Source organism: Mobula hypostoma, chromosome 28 (genome assembly GCF_963921235.1).
Source record: "Mobula hypostoma chromosome 28, sMobHyp1.1, whole genome shotgun sequence".
Classification (NCBI taxonomy): Eukaryota; Metazoa; Chordata; class Chondrichthyes; order Myliobatiformes; family Myliobatidae; genus Mobula; species Mobula hypostoma.
In genome coordinates this window covers 32,568,118-32,581,567 of record NC_086124.1, presented here as the reverse complement: position 1 = coordinate 32,581,567, position 13,450 = coordinate 32,568,118, and the positions used below count along the sequence as shown (strand labels likewise).

The window sequence follows — 13,450 nt, the reverse complement described above, 5'->3', positions numbered from 1 at the left end:
CTGATGAACCATCAGATCCACAGTCTGCTGAGGGCCAAATCAAAGGCATTGAAGTCTGATAACCAAGACGATTTCGAGGTCCAGCTACAATCCCTGGAAAGCCATCTCAGAGGCGAAGTGGCAAGTCTGGACTAAACTTGAATCTACGAAGGATGCTCAACAGGTGTGGCAGGGCTTTCATCTCTCATAAAGTGAAATCAAGTGACACTGGTGACAGCAGGACTTCACTTCCAGATAAACTCAATGCCTTCTATGCTTGCTTTGACCATGGAGGAACCATCCTGAACTCAAACTGTCCCCGATTTAAGTTTCTGACGCAGACGTGCGAGCAGCCTTCAGCAGGGTGAATCCACGAAAAGCATCCGGCCCCGACAAGGTACCTGGCCAAGTACTAGGCACGTGTGCTGACTAACTGGCTGGCGTGCTCACTGAGATCCTTAACCTCTCGCTTTGGCAGTCTGAGGTACCCACTTGTACCAGTGCCGAAAAAGAACGTGGTGGCCTGTCTCAATGACTATCGGACAGTAGCAGTTACATCCACGGTGGTAAAGTGTTCTGAGGGGTTGGTGATGAAATATACCAAACGTTGCCTGTGCAGTGCAGGCAGACAATAATGTGCAAGGGCCAATGTGAGGTAGATTGTGAGGTCAAGAGTCCATCTTATCAGACCAAGGAACCGTTCAATAGTCTTAAACCAGTGGGGTAGAAGCTGTCCTCGAGCCTGGTGGGACGTGCTTTTAAGCTTTGGTATCTTCTGCTCGATGGCAGAGGGGAGAAGAGAGAATATCCAGGCTGGGTGGGGGTCTTTCATTGTGTTGGCTGTTTTACTGAGTCAGTGGGAAGTGTAGACAGAGTCCATGGAGGGGAGGCTGGTTTCCGTGATCTTCTGAGCTGTGTCCACAACTCCCTGCCATTCCTTGTGGTCAAGAGTAGAGCAGTTGCTGTGCCAAGCCGTGATTGGAGTTGGAATTAGTTTATTGTTGTCATTTGTACTAAGATACGGTGAAAAACTTGTCTTGGATAATCTTCATACAGATCAGATTGTTACACAGTGCACTGAAGTAGAACAAAGTGAAACGATAACAACGTAGAATGAAGTGTAACAGCTACAAAGGAGGTGCAGTCCAGGTGAACAATACAGTGCAAGATCATAACGAGGTAAACTGCGAGGCCTGTTAGTCTTGCGAGACCATGGATCTGCGCCTGGAAAGTCTTCACTCTCCAGGGCGCAGGCCTGGGCACGGTTGTATGGAAGACCAGCAGTTGCCCATGCTGCAAGTCTCCCCTCTCCACGATACCGATGTTGTCCAAGGGAAGGGCAAGGGCCGATACAGCTTGCCACTGGTGTCATCGCAGAGCAATGTGTGATTAAGTGCCTTGCTCAAGGACACAACACGCTGCCTCAGCTGGGGATCGAACTCACGACCTTCAGATTGCTAGTCCAATGCCTTAACCACTTGGCCACGTGCCCACACACTGCGAGGCCCAGAGTCCATCTTATTGCATTGGAGTCCAAGAACAGCAGGACGGAAGCTGTCCTTGAACCTGGTGGCATGTGCATTCAGGCTGAACTGTGTCTTCAACTCTCTGCAGTTTCATGTGGTCACAGGCACAGCAGTTGCCATACCAAGCCTTGATCCATCTGGATAAGATGCTTTTTGTGGTGCATCAATAATAATTTGTAATTGGTGACACACAGAATTTCTTTACCCTCCTGAGGAGGTAGAGGCGTTGGAGAGCTTTCTTGGCTGTGACTTCAACATGGTTGGACCGGGCTGGGAGGTTGGTATTGGGACTGCTTTCTCTTACGTTATGCAACACCCTGGGAAAGGTTTCACCACTAACGTGATGGTCTTTCTGTAGAAGCAGTGTTTGGGTTATGGTTACAGATAACGGGTGCTTTGGAATGTGAGCTGGGTCCTTTATTTGATAAGAGTTGAAGAGGGAAGATACTGGAGAGAACTGGTCATAGGATTTGACCAGGGAGGGGGTGCGGATTTGATGGAGCAGGTTGCTGAGATCGACTGTGGATCAGTGAATATGAATTTTGGGAAGAGTTGAGCTCCAACTTGTTCACGTTTGACTGTTTAATTACAAATGGGCCCTTTTTGGTTATTTTTCTTTCTTTTCTTTACTAACCATTTAGTTAAGTTAAGATTCATAGATATAATTCCTTTAATCTGTCATTTCTTGGCATTGATTTGTAACAGGGTAGCAAATTACACAGCATCCACACACACCAGGATTTGGGGTAGGAGAACCATTTCAATCTCACGGGTTCGGCGGGACCAGAGTGTGTCTTCCCTAGCCGAGGAAACCAAGGAGGTTTCAGTTATATGTCAATGATTCGGATGACGGAACTGATGGAGTTATATGTCAATGATTCGGATGACAGAACTGATGAGTTATATGTCAATGATTCGGATGACGGAACTGATGGAGTTATATGTCAATGATTCGGATGACGGAACTGATGGAGTTATATGTCAATGATTCGGATGACGGAACTGATGGAATTATATGTCAGTGATTCGGATGACGGAACTGATGGAGTTATATGTCAATGATTCGGATGACGGAACTGATGAGTTATATGTCAATGATTCGGATGACGGAACTGATGAGTTATATGTCAATGATTTGGATGACGGAACTGATGGAGTTATATGTCAATGATTCGGATGACGGAACTGATGAGTTATATGTCAATGATTCGGATGACGGAACTGATGGAGTTATATGTCAGTGATTCGGATGACGGAACTGATGGAGTTATATGTCAGTGATTCGGATGACGGAACTGATGGAGTTATATGTCAGTGAGTCGGATGACGGAACTGATGGAGTTATATGTCACTGATTCGGATGACGGAACTGATGAGTTATATGTCAATGATTCGGATGACGGAACTGATGGAGTTATATGTCAATGATTCGGATGACGGAACTGATGAGTGATATGTCAATGATTCGGATGACGGAACTGATGGAGTTATATGTCAGTGATTCGGATGACGGAACTGATGGAGTTATATGTCAGTGATTCGGATGACGGAACTGATGGAGTTATATGTCAATGATTCGGATGACAGAACTGATGAGTTATATGTCAATGATTCGGATGACGGAACTGATGGAGTTATATGTCAGTGATTCGGATGACAGAACTGATGGAGTTATATGTCAGTGATTCGGATGACGGAACTGATGGAGTTATATGTCAGTGATTCGGATGACGGAACTGATGGAGTTATATGTCAGTGATTCGGATGACGGAACTGATGGAGTTATATGTCAGTGATTCGGATGACGGAACTGATGGAGTTATATGTCAGTGATTCGGATGACGGAACTGATGAAGTTATATGTCAATGATTCGGATGACAGAACTGATGAGTTATATGTCAGTGATTCGGATGATGGAACTGATGGAGTTATATGTCAGTGATTCGGATGATGGAACTGATGGAGTTATATGTCAATGATTCAGATGATGGAACTAATGGCTTAGTGGCCAAGTTTGCAAACAATACAGAGCTAGGTGGAGGAACAGGTAATGTTGGGGAAGCAGGGAGTCTGCAGTCACAGATGAGGAGAATAGGCAAAGAAGTGGCAGATGGAATACAGTGTCGGGAAATGCATGGTCATGCACTTTGGTAGAAGGAATACAGGCATCAACTACAAACGTATTTTCTAAACTGTGAGAAAATTTTTTAAAAACACAGATACACAAAGGGACTCAGGTAGTTTTCGTGCAGGAATCCCTGAAGGTTAATTTGCAGGTTGAATTGGTGTGAGGAAGGCAATTCATTTTCATTCATTTTTAGAGGACGAAAATACAAAATGAAGGATGCGATGCTGAGGCTTGGGAAGATATTGTTCAAAGTTAAAAGTAAATATTTAACAAAGTACACATATGACACCTTATACAACTCTGACATTCATTTTCTTGTGGGCATATTCAATAAATCTATTTATTGAGTGAGAGAGAGCGAGAGAGAGAGAGAGAGAAAAGAAAAAAAGAAAAAAATGTAAAGCAGGGTCAAAGCAGAGCGGCCGTTGTGTGAGCGGACCAGTGTAGGAGTGGGAACTTGAGGCTTTGGCGAAGAGGTACATGTAAGTAGCAGGAAAGGCTTTTGCAGTGGTTGAATAAAACGTCACTAAATTACAGCTAATTGAATAAGGTCGGGATGATGCAGGAGCAGGCGATGTGCCGTAGTTGCATGATGTGGGAGTTGATGGACCACTTTGTGGTTCCTGCTGACCACATCTGCAGCAAGCGTTGGCTGCTCGAGGAACTCAGGCTCAAAGTTCATGACCTGGAATCTGAGCTTCAAACACTGCGGCACATCGGGGAGGGGGAGAGTTACCCGGATTCTCTGCTTCAGGACGTCACCCATTAGATTAGCTGCCTCAAATTCGGTCCGTGGTCAGGGACAAGAGGGTGTGACTGTGAGTGGGATCCAAGAGACATTGCTGGAGGAGCCTCAGCCCTTGAGCCTGTCCAGCAGGTCTGAGATTTTTGTTCCTTGTGTGGGTGAGAGTGGGGGCTGTAGGAAGGATGAGCAAACTGACTGTGGCACTGTAGTTCAGGGGGCCATTCAAGAGGGGGGAGAGAAGGGAAATGTAGTGGTAATTGGGGATAGTATAGTCAGGGGAATAGACAGAGTTCTCTGTCGTGAGGATGGAACAGCCCAAAGGCTGTGTTGCCTGCCTGGTGTCTGGGTTCGGGACACCTTATCCGACCTGCAAGGGAGTTTTCAGTGGGAGGGGAAAGATCCAACTGTCATGGCCCATGTGGGCACCAACAACATAGGTAGAATGAGGAAAGAGGTTTGAGCAGCTAGGGACTAAATTAAAAAGCAAATCCAAAAAGGTAGTAATTTCTGGATTACTACCTGAGCAGTGGTCAAGAAGATTAGAGAGTTAAGTGTGTGACTCAAGGATTGGTGTGAGAGAAGTGGGTTTGAATTCATGGGAAATTGACACCAGTATTGGGGAGGGAGGGAGCTGTACCAATGGGACGGGCTTCACCTGAACCCTGATGGGACCTGGATCCTGGTGAATCACACAACTGGGGTTGTGGACAGGGCTTTAAACTAAATAGTAGCGGGGTGGCTTCAACAGATTGGAGAAGTATGGATAAAGCAAAAAAGAAAAGTGTGGATAAAGATAAAGATGTAAAAAAGAGAAAAGTAAAAATGGAGTGAAGAAAAGTCAAGTGCATATGAGTAAAAGGTGACAAAATTTTAAAAGCACAATGAGTGTAAGGGCACTTTATTTAAATGCCCTAGTATTTGAAACAAAGTCAGTGAACTTGTGGCACAAATCAGTACAAAGGGGTATGATTTAGTGGCCATTACAGAGACATGGTTGCAGGGAGGAGAGGACTGAGAATTAAATATCCAAGGATATCAGGTAATACAGAAGGGTAGGCAGGAAGGTAAGGGAGGTGGGGTAGCGCTCTTAATTAAAGACGAGATCAGGGCAATAGTGAGAGATGATATAAGATCTAAGGAGCAGAATGGTGAATCCATCTGGGGAGAGGTTAGGGATAGTAAAGAGGAAAAAAAAATCATCGTTGGGAGTTGTCTATCGGCCACCGAATGATAACATTACAGTGGCACAGGCAATAAACCGAGAAATATCTGAGGTATGTAAGAATGGAACAGCAGTTGTCATGGGGAACTTTAACTTGCACATATATTGGGTCAATCAAGTTGGTTGAGGTAGCCTTGAGGAGGACTTCATAGAATGTATCTATGCTGGCTTTCCTGAACAGCACGTTACTGAACCTACAAGGGAACGTGCGATCTCCAGATCTGGTCCTGTGCAATGAGAAAGGTAAAATTAGCGACCTTGTAGCTAGGGATCCTCTTGGAAACAGTGATCATACAAATGGAGGGTGCAATAGTTCGACCTAAAACCAGTGTATTATGCCCAAACAATGGAGACTACAATGGGATGAGGGAGGAGTTGGATAGGGTAGAATGGGAACACAGGCTATATGGTGGGACAGTTGAGGAACAGTGGAAGACTTTTAAAGAGATTTTTCACGGTGCTCAACAAAAGTATATTCCAGTTATAAGCAAGGACAGTAAGGGCGGGGAGAGCCAGCCTTGGATAACTGAGGAAACAAGAGAAGGCATCAAACTAAAAATTTGTGCATACAAAGTCATCAAGAGAAGTGGGAAACTGGAAAATTGACAACTTTAGAAAGCAACAAAGAACCACCAAGTGAGCAATAATGAAAAGGAAGCTAGATTATGAAAATAAACTAGCACAAAACATAAAACTGGATAGTAAAAGTTTTTACAATTATATAAAGCGGAAAAGGGTGGCTAAAGTGAATGTAGGTTCCTTGGAGGATGTCTGTCTGTCTGTCTAGGTACCATATCCGATGTGGATGTTGGTGACCCTGGTTTTCCATATAGACCTATCCTTCGTTTTTTGGATGACTTCCATTTCCTCGATGTGTAGCCACCTGGCTATACTTTTGATGTACATAAGCCGAGATCTTCCTCTAGGTTTACTCCCCTCAATCTTTCCAGAGAGTACGAGTTTTTCTAGTTCATCTTTCCGCATGATGTGTCCTAGGAATCTGAGTTGTCTTTCTCTTATTGTTGGTATGAGTGATCGAACTGCTTGGGCTCTTCTGAGAACTTCTTCATTTGATGTGTGTGTGGTCCATGATATTTTTAACATTCTCCTGTAGAACCATAATTCAGCTGCTTCTAGTCTCTTTTCCATTGCTGGAGAAATGGTCCTGCATTTGCTTCTTTCTTGGAGGATGAGAAGAGGGTATTGATATTGGGTAATGAAGAAATGGCAGAGGCTTTGAATGACTACTTTGTGTTAGTCTTCATGGTGGAGGACACCTCTATCATGCCAAAGAGAGATGCTATGGATACGATGGGAGGGGAGGACCTGATACAATAGTTATCACTAAAGAGGTAGTGCCGAGAAAACTTGTGGGCCTGAAGATAGATAAGTCCCCTGGTCCTGATGGAATGCACCCCAGGGTACTGAAAGAAATGGCAGAAGTTATAGTTGAGGCTTTGGTGATAATTTACCAAAATTTACCCTCCCCCCACCTTCTTTATAGGGCCTAGGCCCCTTCCCTCTACAGTCCTGACGAAGGGTTCCGGCCCAAAACGTCGATCGATCTTTCCCACGGATGCTGCCCGACCTGCTGAGTTCCTCCAGCGTGTTGTGAGTGTTGCCTTGACCCCAGCATCTGCAGAGTATTTTGTGTTTACAAATGCTAGGCTTGCGGGAGAGACGCTGTCGCTTTAAGACTGGAGGCGCATTGGAGATTGACTACAACTCCCGGCGAGCGTCGAGCTGACGCATCACGTGACTTCCTGCCCGGGAGGCGGGGTTTCCGGAAATCAACAGTGGCGGCTCCAATGGAGGAGGTCGATCGGATCCTGGTCCGGGCGCTGGCCGATGTCGGCACGTGAGTGACCCGGGACAGGGCGGGGTTGAGGGGTGGTGGGGGGCCGTGCACCCCTTCCACTGACCAGATTGGTCACATGACAGCCCTCTCCCACTGGACAGCCCCAGATAACTTCCCTCCCAGACAGGGTGCAGACGGACTTCCCTCCCAGACTGGCCCCCAGACAGGGTGCAGACGGACTTCCCTCCCAGACTGGCCCCCAGACAGGGTGCAGACGGACTTCCCTCCCAGACTGGCCCCCAGACAGGGTGCAGACGGACTTCCCTCCCAGACTGGCCCCCAGACAGGGTGCAGACGGACTTCCCTCCCAGACTGGCCCCCAGACAGGGTGCAGACGGACTTCCCTCCCAGACTGTCCCCCAGGCAGGGTGCAGACGGACCCCCAGATAGGATTCATGGAGACCCTGAACTGGCTTACTCTCCAGAGAGGGTGCAGACAGTCTGGAGAGAGGTGACAGGATGGAGACAGCCCACCGCCCCACCCCCAGAACGGACGGACCACCCTTCCAGGCAGTCTTCCCACTTCTCACTTCTCCCCCCTCCCCCCACTTTCCAGATTGTCTACTCCCTCCAGGCGGTGCCCCGAAGGCACTGCAGACAGAATGGAGACCGTCTGTACCCCCAGACACACACTGACCCTCCCACTCTCCCGGGGTAGAATGTTATGGTGATGGGGGTAATTTCAGGCCGCAGTGAACCCCTCTCCCTCCGTACCACAGTGAGATCCCAGACAGTATGTGTGGCCTGGGAGGGGGTGGCAGACATCCCGCCCTGCAAAAACTCATTTCAGGGAGGTAGCACCCCAGCCCCACACAACCCCATATACCCCTCACCCCCTGGTCGACCTCCAAGAGTGTAGGTATACAGGACATTTGATTATGAAAGAACACAACCATTTATTTGATCACATATTGAAACTATTTATTTTTATATATATATACACACACACACACATTCACACCTTGTTGAGTATTTTGTTGGCAGTCTCAATGCTAATGCAAATAGCTTTTCTATTTCTTTTGCAAACTTTTCTTCTACTGCAATGTGGCCTGCTTGGCAGACGAGCATTTTGCTGGAAGTCTCAACCTCATAAAATATGTACTTACATTATAATGGAGACTTTTTATTCTATTACAACTTTAAGCAAGTCTACAGGGAGTTTGGCCTCATCACGTAGGACATCAATAGAGTAGCTCCTTAGCAGCTGGCCAGCTAGTTTAAATAACGTTAGCTATGCTAATGAACGAATGACACCTGTTAAACTCACCTCCACACGTCTTTTACAGTCTTAACGCACCATGGGCATTAGAAAAGTCACTGTTGCAAACAGTGCAGCGAGCAACACTGTCATTATTTTTGACCCCTATTAGGCAGGGGTGCACTTCAGTGTAGTCTGGGGTGACGTTCGTTTTATATTTTCTTTTTTTGGGACACTCTGCCATGGCGCTGCAGGACACTAAAATGAAATGATGAAAGAGAGAGAGAGGTCGACTGTAAAGCCTGCCTACAGAGAAAACTGATAGGTCTACTTAGCACAAAGAGAGATCAATCAGCTCCCCCCCTTTCCCCCCTTCCCCCCTTCCCCCTTCCCCCCTTCCCCTTCCCCCCTTCTCCCCCCTTTCTCCCCTCTTCCCCCCCTCCCCCCCCTCTCTCCTCCCCTCAAAAAATCGATTTCCGGGATATTGTGTATAATTTGCGAGCGTCAGGGAGCTGCTATCAATATGCAGGAGACTCCTGGAACTCCCAGGAGAGGTGGGATGTCTGGGGTGGTCTCTCCCCAGGATAGAGAGAGTAATGTTGTGGGGGCTGGGGGAAGGAGAGGGGTTCCGGCCTCACTGAACACTTCCTCTCTCTCTCTCTCTCTCTCTCTCTCTCTCTCTCCCCCACAGCGAGATCCCTGATGATGTGTGCAGTCTGGGCCAGTTCAGCACGGAGATGATCGTGGAGGGCGTGGTCCGCTGTTTACAGAGGATCGACCCCCCCTCGGTGAACGGCCTCAGCCACCTCCTTCCACCCGGAATGTCGGCACGCTTCCGCCTTGGCATGTCCCTGGCCCAAGCCTGTCAGGTGAGGGGTCCGCGTCTTCTCCTGCCCACGGTCTCCGTTCCTGTGTACCACCCTGCCCCACCCCTCCACCCCAGTGAGGGGAGGTGGGCACACCACAGTTCTCTGTTGGTTCAGTGCCATTGGGTGGGAGTGTGTGGTTGGGGAGCCCTAATCCTGTGCCGGACCTGTGGGGATGGATAGGGTAAGTTCACCACCCTATGGCTCAGTGGAGTGAGGCTGGTTCCACGGGGAAGGGTGGGTTGTACTCGAGATCGGTGGCGATGGGTGGGAGGTTTGGGGTGGTATTAATGGCTGGGGTGTGGTTGGGAATCCACAGTTCACCGGTTGGGTGGGGGAGGACGGAACGGTGCTGGGATGGCCGTCAAATCGCTGTTCACCGCTGGTTCTCACCCCTGCTCGTGTTCCTCCCCACCCCCCGCAGGACCTGGGATACGAGGGCGAGATCGGCTACCAGACCTTCCTGTACAGCAACGAGCAGGAGCTTCGCCGGCTGCTCATGTTCCTGGTGGAGAGGTTGCCCCGGGATGGAGCGGAGTCTGCCCACCAGCCGACAGGTCTGGTCTCCCCGACCCCCTCCCCTCCACCGCGGGCACTGAATCCAGCCCCAACTTCAGAACCTTCCAGAATCCTCTCAACCCCTTCCCCAAAACCTACAGCCCCTCTGTCAGGTTCCCCACTCACCTCTCTGGAGGCAGGGACGTTCACAGATTCATTTTCAGAGAGATGGAGAGCGGTGTAAGGGAGTGTGAGGTGCTGCACTTTGGGAGGTCAAATCCGGACACCGGACTACAGGAAGGATGTGGAGGCTTTGGAGAGGGTGCGGAAGAGGTTCGCCAGGATGCTGCCTGCTTTGGAGAGCGTGGGCTGTCAGGAGAGGCCGGATAAACTTGGGTTGTTGTCTCTGGGGCGCTGGAGGCTGAGGGGAGAGCTGATAGAGATTTACAAGATTATGAGAGGCGTAGCGAGAGTGGACAGGGAGTATCTGTCTGAAAGCAGAGGGCAAGCATTGAAGGTGAGAGGAGGTGGGTTCAGGAGGGATGTGATAGGGGTGGATTGTTTAGCTAGGTTGGTCTACAGAGGAAATGGGCGAGATGAGTTTGACCTGCTGCCCCCCTGCCCCCGAGACAGGGAAACCTGCTCTCCATGTGGGGAGAGTGTAACGGAGGGTGCGAAAGACCCTCACTGATTCCTCCCCCTGCCGGAGGGAGGGAGGGTGAGTTGGTGAAGGTGTATGAGGGGGAAGAGTGTGAAGGACCTGCTGCCTAACTCGTTAACACCCCTCTCTCAGCAGGGAAACCCGCCGGAGGGAGGGAGGGTGAGTTGGTGAAGGTGTATGAGGGGGAAGAGTGTGAAGGACCTGCTGCCTAACTCGCTAACACCCCTCTCTCAGCAGGGAAACCCGCCGTGCTCCAACGAGCCATCGCAGCACAGATCAGGCAGGAGCTGGCCACCCCTTGGCTCCCACCCTCCCTCAGGACCCCCGGACTGCTGGCCACTCAGGTGGGTGCCCCTTCTATCCCCACTGGGGAGGGAGAGTCGGTGTGGACGGAGGCGTGTGCTCACAGATCCTCGGGAGTCTGCACAAGATGGATCTTCAGAGGCGGTGACCCCCCCACCCCCCAGGATCTTGAAACTGCTCCCCCTTTCCACTGCTGGTCCCTCGATGAGGACTGGGGTATCTTCCCTCGACTTCCCCTTCCTGAAGCCCGGAATCAACTCTTTGGTCTTACTGACAGTGAGTGTGAGTTTCTTATGGTCTGATACAGCTCCTTGTCACCGCCTGAGATTCTGCCGAGTTTTGATGACCTGGAGTTCCTCAACCAAGCACACAAAACATAATCTAGAAACGCTTCTGTGCCCTATTCCAATTGCAACAGATAGAGGGACCCCAAATCTCAGAGCAAGTGAGGAATCAATCCCCTGCCCTAGAGCATCCCATTAAATCCTCGGCCAGTCAGCACAAGTCCAAGACAAAGCCCCCTGCACCACCCTTCTCACCCCACCGTTGTCCCTATCACTCATCCAGTGTCAGAACCCCTGGAGGTTGGAGCTTGTTCTGTTCCATCCCAGGAGCTCCCCCCCCAACCCTTAGGTTGGGGAGTGGGGGTGGGGAGGCGACAACCCAGTGACACCCACCCCACTCCCCATGCGTCATTGGGAGTTGGAGGGAAGCAGAATGCCGGGAGGTGAGGGGGGGTGTCTTGGAAAAGGTGCCTTCCCCACCTCTGATGCACACGCCTTCTCTGTTCACAGGGCTCCCGAGCGATCCAGGAATTCTGCAGTCAGCCGCTCAGCCTCCCCGGAATCTGGCCGGCTGGGAAGAATATCCCGACAGGTGGTGAACAGTTGGTGCAGGGAGTGTGGTTGTCCCCGCTCCCTCCCGTCCTTGCGCCGTTGACAGTGCCCGGGGGTGTTAATGGGGGCAGTTAAACAGATCTTTGTGTGTATGTGGGGGAAGGGTTGGGTGGTGTGTACGTGGTGTTCGAGTGTTGGGGAGTTCACAGTAAATTTATTATCGAAGTAGATATGTCGCCGTGTACAACCCCGAGATTCATTTTCTTGAGGGCATACTCAATAAGTGATAATAGAATAGTAACCATAACCGAATCAATGAAAGACCACACCAGCTTGGGCCTGCAGCTAGTCAGCAAACTCTGCAAGTACAAAAAGAAATAATTATAATAAACAATAAATTTCAAGATCATGAGATGAAGAGCCCTTGAAAGTGAGTCTATTGGTTGTGGGCAAACAACAGGAATTCTGCAGATGCTGGAAATTCAAGCAACACACATAAAAGTTGCTGGTGAACCTGTCCAGCTCTTGGCTCTATCCCTCCCCCTCCTGTCTTCTCCTATCATTTTGGATCTCCCCCTCCAACTTTCAAATCCCTTACTCACTCTTCCTTCAGTTAGTCCTGACGAAGGGTCTCGGCCTGAAACGTCGACTGCACCTCTTCCTAGAGATGCTGCCTGGCCTGCTGCGTTCACCAGCAACCTTTATGTGTGTTGCTGTTGGCTGTGGGGACATTTCAGTGATGGGGAGAGTGAAGTTGAGAGAAGTTATCTCCTTTGGTTCAACAGCCTGATGGTTGACGGGTAATAACTGTTCCTGAGCCTGATGGCTGAGGGGTAATAACTGCTCCTGAACCTGGTGTGAGTCCAGAGGCTCCTGTACCTTCCTGATGGCAGCAGCGAGAAGAGAACCTTGACGATGTCTTTTCCTGCGATGTTTCGTGTAGATGTGCTCAGTAGTGAGGAGGACTTTACCCGTAATGGACTGTGCTAAATCCGCAACTTTTCATAGGATTTTCCATTCGGGGCATTGGTGCTTCCATATCACACTCGGCCCATCAAGTCTGCTCTACCATTCTGTCATGGCTGATTTATTTTCCCTTTCAACACAATTCTCCTGCCTTCTCCCCTTAACCTTTGACACCCTGACTAATCAAGAACATATCAACCTCCACCTTAAGTATATCAATGACTTGGCCTCCACAGCCATATGCAGCAAGCAGTTCCACAGATTCACCACCCTCTGGCTAAAGAAATTCCTCCTCATTTCTGTTCTAAATGGATGTTCTTCTATTCTGACACTGTTCCCTCTGGTCCGAGACTCCCTCGCCATAGGAACATCCTCTCCCCGTCTCCTCTATCTCGGCCTTTCAGTATCGTATAGGTTTCAATGAGATCCTCCTCATTCTTCTAAACTCCAGCGAGTACAGGCCCAGAGACATCATATGTTAACCCTTAAAATGAAACCTACAGCGTGTTGTGAGTGTTGCTTTGACCCCAGCATCTGCAGAGTATTTTGTGTTTACGATGTGTTAACCCTTTCATTCCCAGTATCATTCTCATGAGCCTCCTCTGGATCCTGTCCAATGCCAGAACATCTATTCTTAGTTAAAGGATACAAAACTATTCCCAA

The 13,450-nt window shown here is 49.2% G+C and overlaps 1 protein-coding gene across 2 annotated transcripts in view; it reads left to right on the top strand.

Moving 5' to 3' along the window:
* The first annotated feature begins 7,357 nt into the window (after positions 1-7,357).
* ccdc22 (coiled-coil domain containing 22) overlaps positions 7,358-13,450 on the top strand; it is a 36,586-nt gene continuing 30,493 nt past the window's right edge. Inside the window, exons 1-5 of one of the 2 annotated variants that reach the window (XM_063034770.1) lie at positions 7,358-7,459; positions 9,349-9,526; positions 9,948-10,080; positions 10,920-11,026; positions 11,780-11,861. In XM_063034770.1, coding sequence (XP_062890840.1) covers positions 7,410-7,459; positions 9,349-9,526; positions 9,948-10,080; positions 10,920-11,026; positions 11,780-11,861 — 550 coding nt within the window. In that variant the 5' untranslated portion in view covers positions 7,358-7,409. Of the gene's footprint in view, positions 7,460-9,348; positions 9,527-9,947; positions 10,081-10,916; positions 11,027-11,779; positions 11,862-13,450 lie in introns of both variants that reach the window. The other variant, XM_063034769.1, reaches the window with a different exon arrangement.